We start from the raw sequence: 24,872 nt of genomic DNA, 5'->3' as shown, positions 1-24,872 counted from the left end.
TGAAATCTGGGGACCTACTGGAGAATGCCGACAAGTTCGAAGACACAGAACGGCGATTGAAAACCACCCAATCGCAAAACCTCACTGGGAAAGAAGCAGCAATCAAGGCGGCGGCAGACATTGCAAAACAGCAACGTATAGGATTCCACTCAGGGACTGATGCGGGTGGATCAATAACAGACTCGGAGGCCGATAAGTCTGACCCTGAGAATGAGAGACTACCAGTGGTAACCCCTCAATCTGTGGACAAACTTAAATAACTCACTGCATAGTTACATTACCTAAGAACAAGATTGTTCTAACACCACAATATATAATGGTGGAAGCATGGTCAGTTTTTATGGACATGGGCACATCGGAAGCGGACTACTATTGTACTTGTTGGGCAGGAGTGACATTGCTAGCTTTAGACTGCTAGTAGCTTCTCCCCCTCCACCATGCTCTCTGGAGGAGCATATGGAAACAATTCAGAAGACATGGTTTCGTTTGCAGAAGTTGACTTGTTTCGGTGGAAGGCCTTTGCTGTTCCGTCCTGGGGTTGGGAAGTTCATTAACGGGTTTCGGTTGATGTTTTCACAAGGCAGGATATATGTTATTGGGAGTGAAGGAAGACTGGAGGAGGAGGGGAGACCGGATGTGTTTGCAGGACAACTTAATCCACCGGTATTTACATGGCTACTACAGCACAACATATTACATGCGTGACTTGGAATGTCCGGGGTCTTGGATAGGCAGCCAAACATTATAAAGTTTTACCAGTACTTAAAGCGCAGAGGTGTTCATATAGCGATGTTGCAGGAGACGCATTTGGAGGGGGTAGAAATAGCTTGGCTAGAGAGCAAAGGGCGAGGCCACCTTTATGCTACCTCTTATTCTGCCTAAGCAAAAGGGATGGTGCTTTGGGTCAAACTGGGAGTCCATTTTGAACCTGTGCACAAGCTCACTGATAAGGAGGGGAGATATGTGCTAGTCACAGGCAGGTTGTCAGGAAGGGAGGTCACCCTGGGTAGCGCTTATGCCCCGAACCAGGACCAACTTGTTTTTTTAAATAATATGTCAGCACAGGTGGGCTAGATACTGAGGGGAGATCTGCTGAGTGGCGGGGATTTTAACTGTGTAGACAATGTCCAACTGGACCGCTCTACTCCGCCATTGCAGGGGGCTCCGGCCTGGAGAGTTGCAGTGGGGTTCAAGGAGTGGCTACGGCAATGGGCCCTCTTGGGATTGAGGAGGCTCCAACACAGAAATGAACGTGACTACTCCTACTACTCATGTATACATGATTTACACACGAGGATAGATAAACTGTTCTGCTCGGCGGGACTATGTGATGAGGCAGTTCCACTATGGAGGCTACAACCGGCAACATTTGAAGATAATAGTTACAGGGACTCATTGGGAAGGACCAAAGCAGATTATTTCGCAGTTAATCAGGGATCTGCCTCTTCTGCCTTGGTGGAATGGGAATTTAATCAACGAATAACATGCACATGCAGCACAAACCAATACTTATCAAAAATAACATTAATGCACCAATTCATGTAAAAAAAATATACAATGCATTACTTATCTTTCAATGCAAAAAAACTATCTGGCTGCCCAAAAACACCCAAAAAGATTTTGTGTAAAGAAAAGTGCTTGTGAAAAGAAAGATTTTGACCTCCGAAGACGAATGGAAGGGATGTACCTCTGTGGTTCATTAAGCGGACATATCATTTTGGAATTTAGTGCCCAGTGACCATGTGAACCGTTTCCTGGTATGAAGATAAATTAAATTGTGGATGTCCTTTGGATTACACAAGAAAAATTAGTCTCCCCTTCTAAACCTTGGCAGGATTAAATGGAATTTAAAACTAGGTAAGGGATATATTACTTATCTACAAAAGATTTTAGGTTGCTCAGACTTTGGTTTTGTGCCCTGATGAAGACCCGCTTTTGAGGCGAAAGGTGGCCCAATTTATTGCGCCAGGTCGAAACGTCAATGATCTAGATTGAGCCTGCAATAATTGTTTGGACTACCAACGGGCAATAGTGATTTGGACACTTTTCCATAATTGAGAGTCACATATATTTTGTTATAGAATGGTCAATTGACAGGCTCTTATGTACATAATCTGAATAGAATTGTTGAGATAGATTTATTTTATTCTTCTTCTTTCTTTTCACAAGCACTTTTCTTTACACAACATCTTTTTGGGTGTTTTGGGGCGACCAGATAGTTTTTAATACATTTTGCGTTGAAAGATAAGTAATCAATTGTATATTTTTACATGAATTGGTGCATTAATGTTATTTGTGATAATAAGTATTGGTTTGTGCTGCATGTGCATGTTATGCGTTGATGAAATTTCTTTTTCGAGCAATTACCGGTTGGACCATTGTAGTTGTGTAATACAGAGGGTAACCCATTAATAGCCCGAAGGACATGGGTAAATCATATGTTTAATGGTTTGGTGGAATGGGAGGCCTTTAAGGTTGTGGGAAGAGGACATTATATGGGACAAACTGTGGAGGCACGTAGGGCACAACAGGAGGAATTGCGGACCCTTGAAGCTAATATACATGAATTAGAGATGACTAAGAGGTCTGACCCCGAAACAGAGAAGCAACTACGGGAAGTACACAAACAACACAGTGCAGCGTTAGATAGGTTACAAAACACTGACCATAAAGCGTATGTGGACCGGACTCATGAAGAGGGGGGTAAATCTGGTTGTCTACTGGCCTGCTTGATCTGCCCAGAATTAAGAAGCACCCCCATCACACATTTAAGTAAAGAGACTAGAGAACATATCCACTCCCCAGAGTTAATTAATGACGAATTTCAAACATATTATGAGACGCTGTATGGGCGACCAGAGTAAATACAGGATGTTGAACAGGAGGCACTTTAGGACAGACTCCTCATATCTACACTTCCGCAAGGGGTGTCTGAGACATTAGGGGGAGCTATTAGTGCACTTGAGCTATGTCAAGTTATCAAGGAAATGGGCAAGGGTAAAATGCCAGGACCCGACGGCCTTCCAGACAAATTTTATTTGAAGTATATGGATACACTGATCCCTAATCCCTAGTGCACTAGTGGTCCCATTGCACAAGACGACTAATTCAGGGCACCCACTTCAGCATACCACCCTCATTCTATGTTGAATACAGACTTTAAAATCCTTAATAATGTCCTAGCAAATAGAATCCTTCCTTATATCCCAGGTAGGAGCATCTCCCTTAACCTATGCAGACTTTTCCATATCTTATGCCACCCAGATACACAGTCCCAATCAGGGGCCACCCTTATGTCGGTAGACCTCAAAAAAGCATTTGATTCTATCCGCTGGGATTTCCTGACCAAGGTGATGGGGCGCACAGGTCTGGGGGAAGACTGGATAAAGTGGGAGATGCTTTTATATACAGAACCCACGACTAGAGTATGAAAGGGGGTTACTGTGTCTCCCGAGTATGCCATCTTTAGAGGGACTAGGCAAGACAGCCCACTGCCCCCTTTATTATTTGTGATTGCCATCAAACCATTGGCAGCCTGGCTCCGAACAGAGGGGACACAATCTGGTCTACTAGTGGATGGCCACCATCATGTTATTTCATTACATGCGGACGATCTGCTACTATACTTAGAAAACAATGGAAGGAGGTAATACACAGTGTCGAAAGACTGGAGGAGTTTGGGAGGGTATCAGGTTTGCGGCTGAACCGTGCGAAAACTTGGCTGTTCGTCTGTATGAAGGATACTTGCCCCCCACAGCTGGGAATCAGTTGGGAGGCCTCCTCCTTTCAACATCTTGGTATTCAAATTTACCACACCATGGAAGATGTATATGAAGGTAATCTGAGTAGAGTATATCATTCCATAAAAAGCAATGTTGTCTTTTGGAGATCCCTGAAAATGTCTCTGACGGCTCGTATAGCAGTAACAAAGATGGTGGTATTGCCCCGCCTACTTTATTAGTTTGCAAATATACCGATTACTATTCCGGTGGGATGGTTTCGTCGGGTGGATGCATTAGTTAGCGACCTTATATGGGATTGAAATAGACAAAGATTATTCCTCGCAACCTTGAAACGTCCCTCAATGGAAGGAGGACTGCGAGTACCGGACTGAGTTGTATTAATTAGCCAACCAACTACAATGGACTGCCAGATGGCTGGGAAGGATTCAGCAGGGAGGGTTGAAGTGACTGGGTTTGCTGCCTTATCAAGACAGGCTGTTACCGCGGTTAAGAGCAGACATGCCGATCCCCCACCCAACAATACTGGTGAAGGTGGCACTATACTCCTGGAAAAGGAGTCAGGTGAGGGCTCGTAGGCTGGTGGTGTAGGCACCCACCAGGGCTTCATTTAGTGGGTCTCCCACATGGCACACCAGTTACTAATTTTACAGCAGCGGGCTCCAGAGCTGGTCGGCTACAGGTCTGGGGTCTGTTGGCGATTGTTATCAAGAAGGTGGGCTTATTCCACTGGGAGATCTCATTGACACTCTAAGTCTAACTGACTCTCACGTTCTATCCTGCAAAGCTGTAACCCATGCTTTTGCAGACTTATGGCAATGCGGTCACCAAGAACCCCCCACACACAAAGTGCTCCAACTTATTCTTTCATTGGGGTCAGCAAGGAGGGTGATTACCTGGTTATAAAGAGCATTGAGTGACATGGGGCGTACACCCCTGACAAGACTGAGAGAAAGATGGGAAGGGCTATAAGGAAAAGAAATACCGGATAAAGAATGGAACAGGATGATGTCCTACCCCAAGAGTGTCTCCCGGAACACTAGACTTCGCTATATTCAATTTAACTTTCTACACATGACCTATCTTACGCCACATAGGTTAAAGTGATATATGGTGGGGAGGCCCGGGGGTGCCCGAGATGTTGACTGACTGATGCTAAATTCTGTCACATGTTGTGGAAGTGCCCTTTGTTGCAGGTCTTCTGGAGGGCAATAATAAACAAACTACACACTTGATCATGTGCTCCCCTGTACCTTGGAGTTATGTCTGATGGGAAAGTTCCTCAGGACTAAGAAAGGCAGGGTTGGGTCCAGATTCATAGATCTAGCGCTAGCTTTGTCAAGGAGACGTATTATGTTGGCCTGGAAATGAGGCCAGAGGTCTAAGCTTTATTGCATGGGAAAATATCTCACGAAGTGGACTGGAGCGGAAGGGCAAGCACTTCAGAAAGAGGATGCTAGGAGGATTAGGGGGCACATATTTGGGATGAGATAACTGATGCTGTAGTGACCGAATCTGACACGGGGGAGAGCTCCGCCTAGAGACACAAGCTATAGAGAAAAAGTTGCTAAGGAAAACCTATATAAGATGAGCGATAAACCAGGACCAGACAGAGGTGGAAAGGGGAACATTAGCACTGGGGACTGACCACGAGAGGGACATAATGTTGGCCAACCTGGATGCTGGACTCTTAAACATATCTATTCCTGGAGGATGGAAATAACGAGTTTACCGTGGTTGCTTGACCAATAGGAATAAGTAACGCGATATGGTCCCCTTTGACCTTCGGCCGTTAGCTGATACCTACAGGCAAATAGACGGAATTAAATATTCCTGTCTGCCTTTCTGTGATATCTTTGTTTTCCTTTTTTGTTCTCTTTTTTTTTTGTTGTTTTTTTGTTAAATTAGTTGATGATTAAATACATAGGCTACAAGGTTTCCGTAGGAATATTAGATAGACTGATACTGATGCAATACATTGACAATGCTTAAGAATTAAGAACCAAGAATGATTGGACATTTCTGTGACCATAACATGATGTACGGGTCTAATACATACAGGGAAATGCTTTCCATGATGTTTTGCATGCTAAACATACAGTTGAACCGATTTAATGCCAAAATGTTTAAAATGCCAATAAATAGATTTGAAAAAAATAGTGGCAGTAAATATTTATACAATTAATTTAAAAACATGCTTTTATTCACATCTACATCCGTTAAAAAAAAAAAAAAAACACTCAAAGTTTATATTTCTGATAACAATGGATCTGCAAGAGCTAACCTCTGGGACATATTTCAGAGGAGGCTCAAAACAAGTGAGAATCAACCAGACGTAGTCTTGTGTCAGCCTGACAGACAGAAGGCTAGCATAAAAATTTAGCAGGTTAACAAGGCAAAAAGATTCCTCTATTCTCATCAAGTGACATACCTTTTCGGTAAACACAGAAAGTACATGAGTGTACATATCAGACTGGTCGATGATTGCTTGGGTCTGGGGTGATCGCTTCATTAGTGAGCTCCCTCTGTTTTGTCCAGATTCAACTGCCTGCACAGGAAGAAAATAAAACACAAAATACAAGCCTTTTTAGAAGGTCATACAATACACGTTTCAGAACCTGCTGTGTTTAATGCAGTACAGACAATGCTAACAGTATCATCTATGTGTCATGCCAAACATTTCTGACAAAAGAACAATGATTGAAAATGAACACATTTGTTCCTGCTTATGCAAGCATGCATACTAGTTTTATAATTCACAAGGAAGGTTCATTATGCTGGTTAATTAAAACTGCATTTAAGTTATGCCCGTACAAAAACAGAATGAACTACGTAGATTCTTCAGGAAGGTTATCAAGGACTAAGACATGTACCCATCTCTGATTCAACAATATTCAGGTAAAAGATATGTTACATTTATAGTGGAAATGGTACGTACGCCTAGTATCTCTTCCAATACTAAGTTGTAAGAATCTGGCAGCACCCTGAAGTATGAGAAGACACTGATTATTAGGTTGTATAATCCAAAACTTTATCAGTTCAGCACCATAAATGCATGACAAATGTCTGAAAATATGGCTTTAGTCTACAATAAACCCTACTCCAAATGCTTACCATACATTGTGAGGAACCAAAAAGAGAGGATCCTGATTAGTCGAACTCAAACTGCTATTTACAGTTGAGGAAACCAGTTACGGCATAACAACATGCCAATAACAGAGTATCAAGGGTCCATTATAAAACGCACCCATAGTTTCAAATCTACAATTTACAATAAAGGGCATTTATCAGAAACAAAAATTATGAAACTGCGAACCTTGCAAAGCACTGTGATGATTCGAGATTTTAGAATGGCCTTAGACATACATAAAGTCAAAATCTCCATCAACTAGTGCCATGCTGGAGTCGTGTCTAAGGGCCTTACAACTAAATTACAGGAGTTTGGTTATCGGTCTTTGGACGAATCCTACATTCGGAAAGGGTAAGTTAGAAAACAATCTAAATTATCCTGTAGTCACCCTCCGGAAGCTTGGCACAGAGCAGGCTCAACTCAGAAGGCAACGTGTAAAGTATTTGTGCAATAACTCATACAGTAGCACAGTGAAAACACCACAGAAAGTACACCACACAGTTTAGGAAAACAGATAATATTTATCTGAATAAAAAGACCAAAACAACAAAAATCCAATATGCACCAGACAAGATATCACTTTTTAAAGGTTTAAACGGGGCTCAAACCTGACAGAGTCCAGATGTAGGTCCAGAGGTGTCTGATTTGGTGGGGTCATAGACCCAGTATATATACCCAAAAGTGTCTTTGAAGTGGAGGAAACTTCAAAGAGTGGTTCTGAAGTGCACAGAAACCCCTTTCAATACAGTCCTGTCTGCTGGAACTCCTGTGGGGAGTTATCAGTCCTTTGTGTGAGGGTAGGCCACTGGCCTTTGAAGTGCAAGTGAGAGCTCCTCCACCCTTCCTGCCCAGGAAGACCCATCAGTATTCAGATGAATGTAGATGCAGCTGAGTGTTCTGTGTTTATGGCAGCCTGGGTGGAACTGCACAAAGGGAGCTGTCAACCAGCATAAACCAGACGTGGACTGGAGACAGGCTGTAAGGCATGGAGAGGAGTAAGGGCAGAGAAATACCTACTTTCTAAAAGTGGCATTTCTACAATAGTACTGTAAAATCCAACTTTACCAGTAAGTAGGATTTCTCACTACCATTTCAACCATACCAAACATGACAATGCCACTCCTTTCAGATCAGAAATTACCACTTAAAGGTATATAACGGAATACCCAATGCTGGCATATGAGAAGAGCAGACTTCACAGTAGTGAAAAATGACTTTGGGAGTTTTCACTATCAGGACATGTAAAACTCACAAGTACATGTCCTGCCTTTTACTTACATAGCACCCTGCCCTGTGGGCTACCTAAGGTCTACCTTAGGAGTGGCTTATATGTAAAAAAAGGGGAGTTTAAGGCTTCGCAAGTACTTTTAAATGCCAAGTCGAAGTGGCAGTGACTCTGCACACACAGGCCTTGCAATGGCAAGCCTAAGGCATGGTTACGCGGCTACTTATGTGGGTGGCACAATCAGTGCTGCAGGACCACTAGTAGCATTTAATTTACAGGCCCGGGGCACATGTAGTGTCCTTTACTAGGGACTTACAAGTAAAATAAATGTCAATTGGGTATGAGCCAATGTTACCATGTTTTAGGGCGAGAGCACATTCACTTTAGCACTGGCTATCAGTGGTAAAGTGCCCAGAGTCCTAAAGCCAGCAAAAGTGAGGACATAAAAAGGGTAGGAGGAAGGCAAAAATGTGGGGTGACCCTTCAGAAAGCACCATTTTCCAATAGGTTGCATTGAGGGATAACCAAGTGAACTGGGGGAAAGGTGTTGTGGACCTTTGAGGAACCTATTTACAATAGGGGACTTGGAGAGATAGATGATCTGGCAGCAGGTGCAGAAAGAAATGAGATGGCAGATAAATTACCCTTCAAGGTGCCCAATGCAGAGCCCTGCTGGGCTAGGGTAAGGATAAACAAAATAACATGGGAAAGGGGAGCAGAAAAGGGATCAATCATCTTGTCAGCACACAATGTCACAAATTTGTTCCAATGGCCGGCATTTAATGTCTTGGTGAAGGGACCTCAGGCTGCCAAGTTGCCATTGCAGACTTCAGATGGTAGGTCGAAAGCTGCCAACTGTCAGCGCTCAATTACCACGCTTGAAGGTAGAATTTTGACAGGATCAGGTGGAGAACCCTCTCCTGCTGCTACCACAGAAGGTCCGATCAGGCTGCCCCTTTGGCAGGAGGACCAATGGCCATGATCAACAGCTCAAGATACCAAACTCTACAAGCCAACTCAGGAGCCACAGGAATGTCTTGGGCTCGGTTGTTCCTGATCTTCTTGATATCTCTGGGCAGGAGTGGTTTTGGTCGAAAGGAATTCAGGTCAGCTCCACTTGAAACGCAAAGCGTCTCCGAGCAAGAGCCGTCTGGGGAACTCCAGCACACAAAACTGCTGACATTGTGCATTCTCGGTGGTGGCAAACAGATCTAACAAAGGCTCCCCCCCACTGCTGACAGATAACTTGCACCACCTCCAGATGGAGATGCCATTTATGATCCGCTGGGCGTCTTCGGCTGAGTTCTGTTACCCTGGAGTTCAGAGAGCCCGCCAGGCGTTGAACCACCAGGGATATATCCTGATGTTCCAGCCATGTCCAGAGGCTCAGGGCCTCTTGACAAGGAGTCCACAACCCCACCCCAACCAGTTTGTTGCAGTACCACGTGGCTGTGGTGTTGTCCATAAACACCTGCACTGCCCTTCCCTTGATGGAGGGTAGAAAGGCTTTCAATGCCGGGCGGATCACACAGAGCTCCAATAGGTTGATATGGAGTCCGGATTCCACCGGAGATCAGAGGCCTCTGATCTGCAACTCTGCCAGATGGCCACTCCATCCCAATATTGAAGCATCTGCTACTACTGTCAGGTCTGTTTGGGGAAGGTAGAGGGGTATGCCACTGACCCAAAAGCAGATTGTTAACCACCACTTTAGATCTTTTGCAGTGCCCTCCGAGATCTGGCCTATGTCGGAGAGATTCCCCTGATGCTGAGCTGACAGACTTCAGGTCGCAACGCCGAGCCCGAATATGCCAATGGGCATGTGTCACAATCAGGATGCAGGAGACCATGAGGCCCAGCAGCCTCAAAGTCAGCCTCATCAAAACCCAGGCTAGAGGCTAAAATATCGGTATCATAGCCTCAATATCCTGGACTCACCGTTCAGGAGGATAAGCCCGAAACTGCACTGTGTCCAGAACAGCTCCAATGAAAGGGAGTGTCTGAGAAGGAGCCAGGAGGGACTTCAGCACGTTTATAGTGAGCCCTAGTGAGTGCAGGAGGTCTCCTGTATTGTGGAGGTGGTAAACGACTGCCTGGGACAAGCCCGCCTTCAACAGTCAGTCCTCGAATTAGGGAAAGACTGGCACCTCTAATCTCCACAGATAACCTGTAACCACTGCCATCACCTTGGTGAACACCCAAGGGGCTCTGGTACAGCCAAAGGGTGGACCTGCAAACAAAGTGTTTGTGGCCTACCATGTGCCGCAGGTAACGTCTGTGGGTAGGCAGAATGGGGATGTGGAAATAAGCGTCTTTTAAGTCTAATGCTACCATCCGGTCTCCCGGGTGCAGGGCAGACAAGACTTGAGCAAGCATGACCATTTTGAATTTCTCCTTTATTAGGAAGAAATTCGGAGGGCGTAAGGGTAGGATAGGATGAAGGTCTCCTTCCTTGTGCACCAGAAAATAGGGGGAATAGCAACCATGACCTACTTCTGATGCTGGCACCCTCTCTATGGCTCCCCTGTCCAAGGCAGCTGCTACTTCCCGGCAGAACTAAGAGATGGTCCTCCATCAGGCCCTCCATAAGTGGGTGCTATTGTGGAGGGGTAGTCCCAAAGTGGAGGGAGCAGCCTCTTCGGACAATCTGGGGAAACCAGTGGTCTGATGTTATTGATCTCCAGTGGAACAGGTGATGCTGTATCCTGCCATACACTGGTTGCCCCTGATGGTTGGATGGTAAACTAAAATGGTTTGGATGCCACAGCTACTGGGGAAGGTGGTGGGGTGGGCGGGTGAGGTGGGTGGACTGGGCTGAACAGTAGCTGCCTGAACCACGAGGTCTGTGGATGCTGCGTCCTCAGCCACACAGGGGCTGGGAAGTTTGCGGGCCATGGTGGCTGGGCGGACAAAGAAGTGGCTGGAAGCTCCTTCCGCAGCCACAAAAGGAGGGAAAGGCAGACTGAGTTTGGCAGGGAGCCATGGAAAGGCCCAAGGACCTGACTGTAGCTCTGCTGTCCTTCAAGTGCTCCAGCGCTGAGTCTGCTTTGACTCCGAAGAGGAGGGAGCCATCAAAGGGTAAGTCCTGAACTAAACTTTCACATCCCTTGAAAAGCCAGTCATTCTCAGACAGGCATGGTGCCATAAGGCCACTGACGAGCCACTCTGACTACTGAGCTGGCCGTGTCAAGCTCACATCTGCGAGAGTATGGCCCAGTCCTCCTCCAGGACCCTAGGCAGCACCTGTGCAACCGACTCCTAAAGGGAATTACAGTAATGGCCCCAAAGTCATGCAGTTTTCACAGGCTGCAATGCCAGGCTGGCAGAAGAAAACATTTTCCTTCTCAAGGTGTCCAGCCTTTTGGATTCCCTATCCTGTGGGGCCGTAGGGAATGAAGAATTTACTCGGGAAGTAGAAGTTTGGACCAGTAAAGCCTCCAGGGTAGGGTGTTGGTCAAGGTATGGTGTTAGGTGAGGGAAAAGGGGTTCTCTGGGGCGGGGAGATGGTGGCGGGCAATTGTCCAGTCCCCAGGAGCCTTGGTGCAGGGCTTGGACCATACCTCGAGCAGGACATCCATAAAGGGCTTCATTAATTGTGAAAAGCGGGCCTGAAGGGGTGCCACCTGGCTGAAGCAATTCCTTCCAGAGGTTAGTCTTGACAGTCACAGATGCCAACTGAAGGTCGAGGACCTTGGCCACCCTCCTTCACCACCACAACAAATGTGGCACCCTCCTCTGCTGCCACAGAAGGAGGAGAGGAGAGACCAAGCCAGTATCTGGGGAGGCGTCCTGTCCACTGGTATCCACCAATCTCTCACACTAATCCATAGTCGTGGCCAGGGACTGGTATTCTTCGAGGTACAGTAGCCCATCCTAATCGTCCCAAGTCCTAGCCATAAGAATAGGGCACAAGCATGGAGGGAAAGGCTCCAGTCAGTGCTGGATGATGCCCCTCTGGCTCCATGTCGGAGTCGGGGTAAAAATGAGGACAGTGGGACCTGGAGCATCGACAGTGCAACTGGCACCAGGGAAGGTCAAGGTGGTACCGGCACGTCTGTCCGGATCCATCTGGGGATACACAGTGCAGAGGGTGGACACGCCGGCAATGAACCAGTAGGGGCCTCTCCTGAACGCTCTAGGCCTGAAGACGCTCCAGCGAGGACGGGCCTCCCAATATCAGGTACATTGCCTTAAAGAATTCTCTGAGTTGGGTAGGGTCGTCCCTGAGAAAATTGAGGAGGCACAAAGACTGCCCAGAAGCAGGCTCAACCGCAGAGCCAGGCCTCAAGTAAAGGTGCTTCCTCATCTCGCCGGATGACTTCAACGGACAGGGTGAAGTCAAAGACCTCTTTGACTTCTTGCTCTTTTTCTTTTAGTGGGACTTATTGGAGTGGGATGACTGAATGCAACAATGATCTATGGCTCTGCAGCAGATCCCATGACCTTCCTCTCAACCAGGATAGAAACCATCATGGAGTCACACAACAAGATGAAAGGAGCTTGGTAGGTCGCTCTCTCAAGGACTGGGACTGCATGTCATGGCAATCAAAGCAGGTCTTGGTGGCATAATTGTGCTCACGGCACCAGAAACAAATAATGTGAGGACCCGTCACAGACATTTGTTGGTGACAGGCGCCGCAGGGCTTGAAGCCAGCCCTACTTATGGACATCGCTGCGATACCAGGAGATATATTTAAAAAAATTAAAATCTTCAACAAAAGTCAAAAAAAGGTCAGTCAAAAAAATTATTGAGGGTAGCTCTCCAGATCTGGTGCATAAAGAAAAGAACTGATGTCAGCGCTTTGGGATGGCGCCTATATAGGCACAGCGCACGTCACTTCCGGCACAGATGACGCAGATGATAGTACGTAGAGTAGAACAACATCATCTACCAGCGCACAGACATACTCCTCACAAAAGGTTTCCTGATCCAGTCTGACATCTGTGGATAACTGTGAAGAAAGGAATCTACGACTAGAAGTCTCTATCAGAAATGCGTATCACAGGTGAGTTCAGGCCTGGTCTACCAGAAAAGGACCCTAATATAGGCTATCTCTATGCTAAAATACAGGTTACGCATGTACGGTAATCAGATGATATTTCACATTCCCATGTGGATTCAACCGCTAGCAATTTTATCTTTTAGCAGCTTCTAAACAGTATAGCTTTGCATTTAAGTATCTTCCCATTTACTATATGTCACTTAAGGTGTAGGCCTATGTGCAAGGACTGAACTTGTTAAATGGTATTCACTTCCACTGTAACTGAGGCCTGGTAATCCTGCACTGTTTTGGTTATTTTCAGGTAGGACAGGGGTTACTGGACTCTAACTGTGACAACTTGGAGTCTTATCTCTGGTGTCCTGGGCCCTTGTACAGTCAGATCCCATACAGGATTACCACGTACTCCACTTTAGCACTTGACTCAGAATAGCGAAGCAGAGAGGTCGAAAGCTTACTCAAGGAAGGGGCATAATTTAAAACACTCAGACCAAAGCAAAACAGTAATATCACTTAAGAAGGCTACCTTCCACACAGTGCTTTACTTTCTAAAAAGAAAAATACTTAAACATATGGCAAAATACAATGTATAAAATAAGGATCTACAGGAAAAACCAAGACTCGAAACTCAATCCTAATGGACATCTAGCCCAAACATCACTAAAGCACTTAGATAATGAATGCTACTGTTCTCAATGCTGGAGTCCTTGAAAAAGGTAATTCAATGAACTGGATTCACAATACTCAGCTCCACAATCTATGCACACAGGTTACAATTTCAGTAGTAAGAAGCACACGTGCAATCTGCTGTCGCACTCTTGCTGCTGCTCATGAGACACCAGCTCTACTTGCTACAATTCCAAGATATCACATATATTTGTGGCTTTAGTGACTGGGGTTTCCTGTTACTGTTCAATGTGAGGAATCAAATTAAAAGGTTTCCATATACTTTCAATATAACATCTCCAGACCCGCTATCCCCAAATTCAGCTCTCAATAGAGGGGGTAACCACCCAAAAGACTGGCAAGAAAACATTTACACAAAATAGGATTCAGGGACAATGTCCAGTCCCTAATGATGGAGGCAAGAGTCACAGAAGTCTATTAGACAGAAAGCCTTTTGGGGGACTAAAGATGTTTCTCGTGCCCCTTACCAGAATCCCTGTAAAGGAAACAAGATATTTAAAAGGCCCTTTATCTTTCGACCCTCCTCAGTAGAATTTTATCAGCTTCATGGGTGCTCAAAGATTTGTGGACACATGCACATGTTCTGGCAGCAAAGACCAACTGGAGAAAAGTGAAAGGGCATTCAATGGTCAATTTCTCGAAAAACAATAGATGGATTTCTACATGGTCAATGGCTCATCAAACAGCCTAGCCCACCTAATTACCCATCAAACTTCCTCAGGCCAGACGACTGAACAGAGGTGGTCCTCGAGGTTCCTGGCGACAACCATGGCCTCACACAGGTTTTCTTCGAGCAGAGGCAGAATCTGGGACAAATAGGCTCACCACCAATGATATGGGCATTAGCTCTACCTCTGGGACCCAGACAATGCAGACAGATGTCATTAGTACTTCCTTTTGTACAGGGATTGGCACCCTTACATCCTGGAGCAGCGCAGACTTCATGGCAGCACTCACAAGTATCTGAAATAATGAACTCCTTCACACAGGCAGTCTCTTCTCTGTCCCATTTCACCACAGGCAGACCTCTTCCTTCCAAGGCAGTTGATGCAGCTCTTCAAGCAGGACTTCAGTCCAATACTAGGTCATAATCTGGCAAGGGGACAACAGTCAAGCAAACACTGTCCCTGGAACTCAACCCTTCTCAACAGAACTGATGCACAGTTCCTTCCTTGATAATAAGGGATTCTGGAATCAAGTTATTATACAGCCAGTATTTATCATCGAAGCTTATGAGCACTGGTGGACATTTTAAGTGGCTTCCCCGGTCAAACCATACCTTGCTATGGCCACTGCATGATTTGCTCATGCTAGCACAGCAGACCACAGAAGCCCATGCTGGGTTGGTTGGTACTACCCTGCCCAAGTAGAGATATTAACATGGCCCAAAAGGCAGACAATATCTCTTGTAGATATTGCAGATCAGGCAGGGTAAAGAGCTGAGAGGGCTGTGGCTGAGTTAAGATGGCAAGCTGTAAAAGAAAGAGATCCTGACACCTTCAACCACAGAACAATAAATACTTTAAAAGTTTAATCCCACAGAGAGAAGAATGCACAAACGTTGACTTGGGAAGACATTGCAGGTTGCCTCACAAACGTGAAATCCCAAATGTATCCAGTAGCAACCATTAGGTGCACACAATCCACACACCCAACTTCCAGAAAACGTATAGCAATCTACCATTTGTAAGCCTACCTTCCACGTATTTTCTAATGATACTGAAGTAAAAGCTTCAGGCAAAGGGCGTAGGGAGAGGTACTTAATTTTTTTAACATGCTAGATACCAGTCGTAATCTCCATTTAAAGGAGATACACAAATAGGTCTGCCCTTTTATATACATTGCACTGCCACCACAGCCTGCTCCAAAAACTCTGATTATAGAGAGGAGTCGACACTCTCCCTGAGGGGTGCACTTTGTATGTGCCTCTAAATTAGAGCACCATTCTGAGGTCTCAGTACATTCTGAGGCCCTCTGGGCATTCATGATTATTGAGATAACTGGGTCAAAATGCACAGAGATAACAACATAGGGAAGGGGAGCCTGATCTACAGAGAACTTAACTGCCACTATATCAAACTCACCAGTAAGCGCTTTGCTGGCTTCTAGTGGACACAAGGATCAAGTGTAAGGTAGTCTAGACCGTACCTAAAGTATACTGAGGTAATACCTGCAGGAAAGCCACGTTATGCACCAAACAAAAACCTCCATATCACCTCCACACATCTGGCTAACCTATAATCTTTCTAGAGTCCAAAAGACAGAGGCAGATGCCGGGGTACACAACGGCCTACAATATTAAAGGCCCTTAAACGTAACTAGAGATCTGAACCCACCCACAAATGGTTTAAGAAACTGAGCAATTCAGACTTGCATTCAACAGAATTCTTTACAGAACAGGGGTTGAGACCGAAAAAATATCAGACAGTCGTTCACCTTATACGAATGGGCTCTTACTTCCCTTTCCCTCTCACCATGCTGTATTTCTGTCTGCCCTCACAGCGCTCCGAAGTAAATGAAAGGGGTAATTTACTACTTTACAAAACCTCTAAGTAAATGTTTGTCTTTATGCCGTCCTTCAAAGACACATGAATAGGCTCTTACTTCCCTTTTCCTCTCACCAGGCTGTATTTTTGTCCACACTCATAGCGCTCCGAAGTAAACGAAAGGTGTAATTTACTACTTTACAAAACCCCTAAGTAAATAAATGTTCGTCTTTATGCGCCTTCCTTCAAAGACACATGAATGGGTTCTGTGAGAATGGCAGTGTCAGGACAGGGGTACTTGCATACATTAAGCAACAGGAGTTTGCAATGCACAAGGTATGCAGAATCGATTTTATTTATTATCCCTTGTAGTAATTGTTATTTCCTAAAGATATATTTTATATATTTTTATTGTTAAAACCCTAATGACTCAGTCTAGGTTTCTTTTAAAAAGGTCCATGAAGCATGTGATATTCCATTATTTGATACGCAAAATACTGCTAAGCTGACCTGTATTGGCAGAGGTATTCAAGAGTTTGTGCCATCTGATAGTCACTTCTTTCCATCAATGCCAATGAAGGTTAGCCTAAACAAATGGCTCCCTAAAAATGTGCAACAGGTGAGTTGAATACCATATCATACGATTACAATTTATGTTAAGTAATATTTAGTCCAAGAACCTCCATTCAACCAAATAAATTAGCAGCTCTTTATGACCCAACTTCAGTACGTATTGGATGGCTCAGGATGCACATCTATGAGGTCTCATTGACTCAAACACGTCCAAAGATGCTCAGGAACAGTCTACCGAAGGTTCATCCCAACAGTGCTGAAGATGCAGAACACAGTGAGCAGATTGAAGGACACACAAGATGTTTACTCTCTAGCTGCATTCCTTTCTGCACAGCTGCAAGAAATCCCTCTGATCAAATTAGTGGTGTTTCAAACAAGCATTGGCAAACCCAGTAGACCTGGTGGTGGCCACCAACCTTTTGGCTTTGTCAATATATGTTTTGCCGTACTGTTTGCAAACTTCTTGTTGGTGGAAGCCACCAGGCTCCAACCATTCTAAAAATATAAAATATAAAAACCACTGGCTAAAAGAAAACATGTTATTGTTCTCAAAAAGCACATACTGCCACAGTACACCTAGAAGAAACTATTGTGTGCGGATGTGCTCCATGTGAAAGAACAGAATGCAGTCACGCACTGTGAAGTTACCAAATGACTGAACTGGGCTGACCCACTGCCCCAAGCTGAATATTGTAATTGATAGAATAAAATGTGAATGACATAATTAAAGGCCAATTGGTGAAGAAGGCTGACGGAAGACATTTTGGTAAAAGTAAAAAGGCCTTTTCTAACGGCGGACCTAAAATAGAAAAAAAATGTAAAAGTCTTTCCCTAGGAGATCTTTACATCTGTGACTGTGTGCAACGTTGTGACATTTCATAGGACCGTGACAACACTGATTAGCCATCAGTTCAGACCAAGGCCCCAATGTTTACGAAAGGGAGCGTATGGCTATAATAATAGTGCAATAATTTATGGTACTTTAACTGGGCTGGTAGACTACCTTGCACTTCAACACTGCTAATGAACACCTTTATGCAGGTTTTTTTCAACTTATGAAAGAAAAGATGGGCACCTCACCCCAGTGTAGCTCTGCTCCGCTTCCAGGTATTTTTTATATTCAAAATTCAGTTTGTCAAACACAGTGGCAATAACAGATAACGGCCCTCTGCTCGGTCCACTTAACACTGTAAAAGACAATGTTTGTAACATGGTGAGAAAAGGCTACAAAGGAACACTCTTAACATTCAATTTATCACTTAAACCAATGCATAACATTGAACGCAATTTTAATGGGAAACCGATGGCCATTGATGTCATAATGGTCTGAAGTTTAACTTGTTTTTTTATCAGTTTTTAAAATGGAAGAATATAAAACTCAGTTTGACTTCCCACCCTTCTCTCTTTCAAATAAGACCCAGGACCCTCTTATTTTTTCTATTGCCCCTGCGTCCCCCATGTATCCCATGAATACCCGATCCGAGTCCAGAGCAGCAAAGAACATACTCAGTAATCACCAGATCCTTTTCTGTGTCGCCCTATTACAGAATTTACACACTCCCCAGGAAGCAACCCTGCACAAACACAGTTTCACTTTGTCATTAGTCTTTTGTCCCACAATGATTAGTTGGGCTTTTACTGCAGGTAAACTATTTAGCACTCTTTAGCTCTTTGTTCATGAGTTTCCTAAATATATTGAGGAGTGGCTCAAAACCAGTTGTGTAGTTTGGGTCGAGAGCCCTATTAGCAGCAAGGAAAATACCCCAACAGTTTGTATTATAATAAGTACAAAACTGGGGTGTAACGGAACAGTTGTATCCCTTGAACTTTGGTGTCAGTGCTTATGCTGCACTAATGATAGGCGCACCCCTGCTCACAGGTCTCAAGTTCCTCATTCTACCTGTGTTCCTTCTCTCTCACATCTTTATTCCTATCTCATTTTCGCACAGAGAGGGGGAGAGGGAGGATATGAAAAATAAATTAAATAAGACAAAAACTGCCAGGGTGCAGGCTCTCTCCAGCCCAGCAACCATGTTGCTGCGCTGGAGCGAGCCCTGTGCGCATGTGTTTGGACGGCCCGAGATGGCCAGCCAAACATACATGCGCAGTGAGGGGGAGTGCTGTGCACTCTCCCCTCAGTGCACTTCACCCCTGTGACCCCGCCCCTTTCAAAGAAAACAATAATAAACATAGTATATTATTGCTTTCTTTGAGAGGTTTTGCAGCTGCCGCTTCCTTATGGAGGAGCCACCCTTGGTCCTTACCCCTTTACCCTTTCTGTCTGATCCTTACCTTATTTACCATTCTGTTATAGATTCTTCTCCCTCTCTACTTTGTACCTATAATCTAATTTTTTCATCCCTTTTCACTCCTCCATTTCTCACTTATCTTCTATTTCCTCCATACACCTCCCTGTTCCACCCTCCCCAAAGAGTAAACACAAAGGTACACACTAGGCAGACTCTGTGCCTCAAGAATTCTAAGAAGGCAGCCTCTAAAATAACTGCAGCTAACGCAGCGCAGATTGTCCCCACCCCTGGACCTCACTGCCATTGCGTCAGCTGCACTACAGATAGCTATGCCCCATGACTAAAAGTAGTTGGTCACTGTTAGAAATGGGGTCTTTGGTTGACAGTCAGGTTACCCCCTGTTCAAGCAAGGGCCCTCACTCTAGTCAGGGTAAAAGAGAATCACCCTCTGCTAACCCCTGCTTACCCCCCCTTGGTAGCTTGGCAGAGCAGTAGGCTTAACTTCAGAGTACTAGGTGTAAAGTATTTGTACCAACACACACAGTAACTTAATGAAAACACTACAAAATGAAACAACACCAGCTTAGAAAAATAGGAAATATTTATCTAAACAAAACAAGACATAAAACAAAAAAACTCTGACATACAGAAGTCAAGGTATGAATTTTTAAAGATTAAACTCAAAAATAGCGCTTAGAAACACAAAATGCTTTGATGAGGTGTTAACACGGCGTCGTGATGGAGTTGTTCCCAACAATCTGACACCAGCGGCGCCGGACACGGAGTCGCATAGACCCCCAGGTACAGTACCTTTGGTGAAGAGTGAAAACAAACCGATGCGCGAAGTCGGGGATCGCGGCGTCTGTGCGAAACGCTGAATCCGTGCACTTCAAGCGGTGTCGGTCACGACGTGGTGCAGCGACTTCCACGGAGTTGCAGACTTCGGCGGGGCTGCAGCGATGTCAGGCCTGCGAAGGTCGTCGTGTTCCAGCAAAGATCATGGAGTCGGTTGCCAGCGGCGTCACCGGATTCAGCAGCGGCGTCGATCCGGAGTCGTCCAAAGTGGATTTCCTTGAATTTCCACCAGCTTTTCCTTTCAAGGGCTCAGGGACTGGATAGGGCACCACTTGTCAGAACAGGAGTCTCTCCAGAGACTCCAGGTGCTGGTAGAGAGAAGTCTTTGCTGTCCCTGAGACTTCAAACAACAGGAGGCAAGCTCTAAATCAAGCCCTTGGAGATTTCAGCCACAGGCAGGGCAGCTCGTCTTCCTCAGCTCTTCTCCAGGCAGAGGTTCCTCTTGTTTCCAGAAGTGTTCTAAAGTCTGTGGTTTTGGGTGCCCTTCTTATACCCAATTTCTCCTTTGAAGTAGGCCTACTTTATAGTTAAAGTCTCTTTTGAATGTGAAATCCTGCCTTGCCCGGGCCAGGCTCCAGACACTCACCAGGGGGTCAGAGACTGCATTGTGTGAGGACAGGCACAGCCCTTCCAGGTGTAAGTGACCACTCCTCCCTGCCCTCCTAGCACAGATGGCTCATCAGGAAATGCAGACTACATCCCAGCTCCCTTTGTGTCACTGTCTAGTGTGAGGTGCAACCAGCCAAACTGTCAAACTGACCCAGACAGGGAATCCACAAACAGGCAGAGTCACAGAAATGGTATAAGCAAGAAAATGCTCACTTTCTAAAAGTGGCATTTTCAAACACACAATCTTAAAATCAACCTTACTAAAAGATGTATTTTTAGATTGTAAGCTCAGAGACCCCAAACTCCACATGTCCATCAGCTTCCAAAGGGAATCTACACTTTAATCATATTTAAAAGCAGCCCCATGTTACCCTATGAGATGGACAGGCCTTGCAACAGTGATAAACGAATTTAGCAATATTTCACTGTCCGGACATATAAAACACATTACTATATGTCCTACCTTAACCATACACTGCACCCTGCCTTTGAGGCTACCTAGGGCCTACCTTAGGGGTGCCTAACATGTAAGGAAAGGGAAGGTTTAGCCCTGGCAAGAGGGTACACTTGCCAAGTCGAATTTACAGTTAAAACTGCACACACAGACACTGCAGTGGCAGGTCTGAGACATGATTACAGAGCTACTTATGTGGGTGGCACAACCAGTGCTGCAGGCCCACTAGTAGCATTTGATTTACAGGCCCTGGCAACTCTAGTGCGCTGTACTAGAGACTTACTAGCAAATCAAATATGCCAATCATGGATAAGCCAATTACATACAATTTCACACAGAGAGCATATGCACTTTAGCACTGGTTTATCAGTGGTAAAGTGCTCAGAGTTAAAAAAACAAAAACAAAAAAAAACAACAGCAACAGGTCAGATAAAATAGGAGGCAGGCTGCAAAAAGATTGGGGATGACCCTGCATAAGCAAAAAAGTCCAACAGTCACTCTATTGCAGCAGCTGGTTTCTCCACTGCCAGTAGGCCCCATTTCACAACACTCAAAGTCAGACGCCATGACGCATTGGAGTCAAGACCCAGAAGGACAACTTGAAGTGACCAGTGTAAAAATGAGTATTTTATCTAGACTCACCAATTTAGGGCACAACCAGAACATGTCTTGCAATGTGTGACTACATACACCAACTACCAGATATTAAGCTACCCACAAGTGGATCTCTAATTATAACATCATCATGCTCAGGAATGGGAATTGTGCTACATCCCATTCAGTGCTGTACATGTTGGCTGCCTAGACAACCATTCTAGAACAGTAGCACTACATGGTGTACACCCAATGCAGGCTGTTGTCAGGCAGGGTCTGTAAGAAACAGTATGTGTGTATGTATGATAAATACTACTGTAAAGAATGGGGAAAGCAGCAAGATGGTAATCAGCGTGCAAAACCTTCTGTGTTCCATAAACACCTGATGCATCAGATGTCATCCATTGTGAAAATTGTTGGTATGCAGATAACAGCCTCTTTGATTGAGTTTTTTTGTGTCTGGGAGCACCCTAAAAGGTTACCCTGTGAAAGTCTCTCTTTGCAAGGAATGAACTAATATATTCCTTTTATATCAATTGCAATGTTTTTTGTCAATAAAACTACTCGGTGTACAAGATTACAGGTTTGGTGCATTTTTCTGATTTTCTGTTTTGTGAAAATCAACAGTAAATGTAATGAAAACATGATTTGTACCAATACTTTGGATTTTAAGAATGGGGTTCAAAACAGCAACAAACATGAAATGTAAACTTACTTTGAGAGCACACCGATAAAATGACCATTTTGCAGTCTTTCCGCTGAATAAGAAAATCCATTAGCACTCCTTTGTCAGGCAATAAATTTACCACCGGCTGTAGTTTTACCTGTAGAAACCACAGATAACCTAGGTAAAAGAAGATATATTAAACATTACAAACTCATTCTAAATTAATATACTGCTTTCTTCCCACCCCTGTAATAGCACAGCTGCAGCACATTCTTTTCCTTCGAAGGGATACAGCCAGATGCTGCCAATGTAGAAAAATACCCCCTCTCACTTTCAAAGCACAAGAAAACATTACTTACGTCTTACAATAGTTCTCTCCAGACTGGGGATTTTTAGCAGAATTACATGGTGGAGACTATTACACTATCTCCGTGGGAGGGTATGAAAAACCACTGCGGAAATTGAACTGAATATTTAGGCCATATATGTCTTTTTAACGCAGCCATTTTGTTAGACCTACTGACAGGTAGAAATAGGCAAATAGGTGGTCTGTTATAATTGTAGTTTAACTTGATGGAACTGAATTAGAGTTTTAAAGACCACCCTCATAGCGGGGTTGCTTCAGAATACATCCACGCTGGTGAACCACTATTGCCTGTCAATACGGTTTTCATCTCTAGCGTGCGGTTCTGGCTTCGAATTGAACACTAGGCAGTGAAAGGAAACACTGAAGGGTAGTCCACTGGTCTGACTTCTCCCGCTCCCCCTACTCCAATGGCATGGTGGCTCCTCTGAGCACCTTCTCCAGGGCTTCAGTTTGTGCTGCACTTCAGCTCAGCTTTGGAACAGAAAACAACTGTGGCAGTCTTACATTTTGTATTACACTGTAGACACTTCAATATATTACATTAAAAAGAAAACAAATGATTACTTTGAGTAAAGTAGCCAGAATTGAAACTGAAATATGTAAATTTCAGACAATAATTCAAGATGAACACATTACCTGGCAAAATGTCACACAAATGCCAACTAAATGACTTCAAATAATGAAGAAAGCAACAAGGGAAAGCAGAGGACATTGTAAAAAAACCTAATTCAAATATACATCTCAAATTTAAAATAAACTAGTTAGTGTTAAACCATTTCGCATGGATTAATCATACCGAACAGGGTATTTTCCACATATTTTTGAAGAAATGGACCAACATATATATACATACATATTATATATATATATATATATTCAGGTGGGTGGGTCTCAATAGCTAGTTTGTGCTGGTGTTTCCAAATTTAAAAGATGATGCACTTGCAATAGCAAGGCTTTTTGGAACTAGCTGAACTTGATTTTCAACGGACCACCCCGGAAATGAAGGACTATGTAAGAAAAGATCCATTTATACTGCGTTCAGTTGGTAGCTTCTCTGGCAATAAGAGTCACCTTTGAGGTTCTGTTGAAGAATAGGGCTGAGTATTTTCTAACCCGCTAATTAATAGAGCAAAGACGCCTCAATGGTCAGTTTTCCAGATTGTGAACCATTTTAATTACAGGTCTGTTGGTTGTAGTAGACAATAACAACCATTTGCAAAGCCAAAAGCTCTGGCTTCCATTATAAACCAGATATACTTATTTTAACCAATAGTGCCTAAATTAATGTAAAATGTAATGCTATGTAGAATATTTGTATACATTTTCACGTTTTTGCTCAAATTAAAATAAAAGTATACTTACTGCTAAAAACGAGGACATAAAAGAAGGACTAATAAAATTTTGTAAACAACTTACACTGAGTTTATTTACAACTGCAGATTCATATGCAAATGCAGGCCTGAAAATATTGATTTCGAGCAGAGAAGTAGCATTTGTCCAAGTGTTTCCAATCTGATTGATTGCACTGGAATCCCATTACCTCATTTCTCTGCCCTAGTCAAGAATTGGAGGGTCGGGGCTTTAGCGGGTGCCTCCAGGGAAAATCTCACAGAATGTCAGAGTTCGCATTTCGAAAAGGGAACAGAAAACTAATCAGATTGAGAGTTAGCAACAAATATCATCTAGTGAGTTTGCTAACTTGACACCCGAGAGATACGGAAAAGAGCGATGACTATCTGCTTCTTTGCAAGGACACTTCCCATTGACAACCTACCAGTCTAAATTGCTTCCCGCCATGCAGACGCTAAGGTTTCTTTAGGATCGGGGGATCCACAGAAGGGCTCTCTGAAGATACCATCAAAGAGACTAGGAAGATGGAAATCAGTTTGCTTTATGCTGTATGTACACCTTTGAGAGCATGTAAACTTCCACACAGACCTTACTTGGATCCTATTCCACCAAGGTTTCTCTATACTTGCCCAAATGTTTGCAGCCCTTCCTTATGCAGCAGCTTAGGGGTCTTGCGTGGCAGAACCCACCAGCAAGACATGGCACAAAATACCAAGTGATCCACTGCAGCTATGAGGTAAAGATGAGGCTAAAGGAGGGTAACTAAGAACCCTGGCCATATGAAAAGTCACAATGACTCGCTCACATGGAGAACTCAAAGGTGCTCTAAACACTGAAATCTGGAGTTGCCAAATGTAACAGAGCCCACAATGACATGGTACAGAAA

At 44.2% G+C, this 24,872-nt stretch overlaps 1 protein-coding gene across 1 annotated transcript in view; it reads right to left on the bottom strand.

The window, feature by feature from the left end:
• Nucleotides 1–24,872, bottom strand: part of RMC1 (regulator of MON1-CCZ1) — a 219,715-nt gene that overhangs the window by 59,389 nt on the left and 135,454 nt on the right. The window contains exons 13-15 of the mRNA XM_069220023.1: nt 22,318–22,446; nt 17,922–18,028; nt 6,172–6,288 (exon numbers count right to left, since the gene is read on the bottom strand). Coding sequence (XP_069076124.1) covers nt 6,172–6,288; nt 17,922–18,028; nt 22,318–22,446 — 353 coding nt within the window. The remainder of the gene's footprint in view (nt 1–6,171; nt 6,289–17,921; nt 18,029–22,317; nt 22,447–24,872) is intronic.

This window comes from Pleurodeles waltl, chromosome 2_2 (assembly GCF_031143425.1).
Source record: "Pleurodeles waltl isolate 20211129_DDA chromosome 2_2, aPleWal1.hap1.20221129, whole genome shotgun sequence".
In the NCBI taxonomy this organism is placed as follows: domain Eukaryota; kingdom Metazoa; phylum Chordata; class Amphibia; order Caudata; family Salamandridae; genus Pleurodeles; species Pleurodeles waltl.
This window is presented reverse-complemented; position numbering and strand designations above follow the sequence as displayed.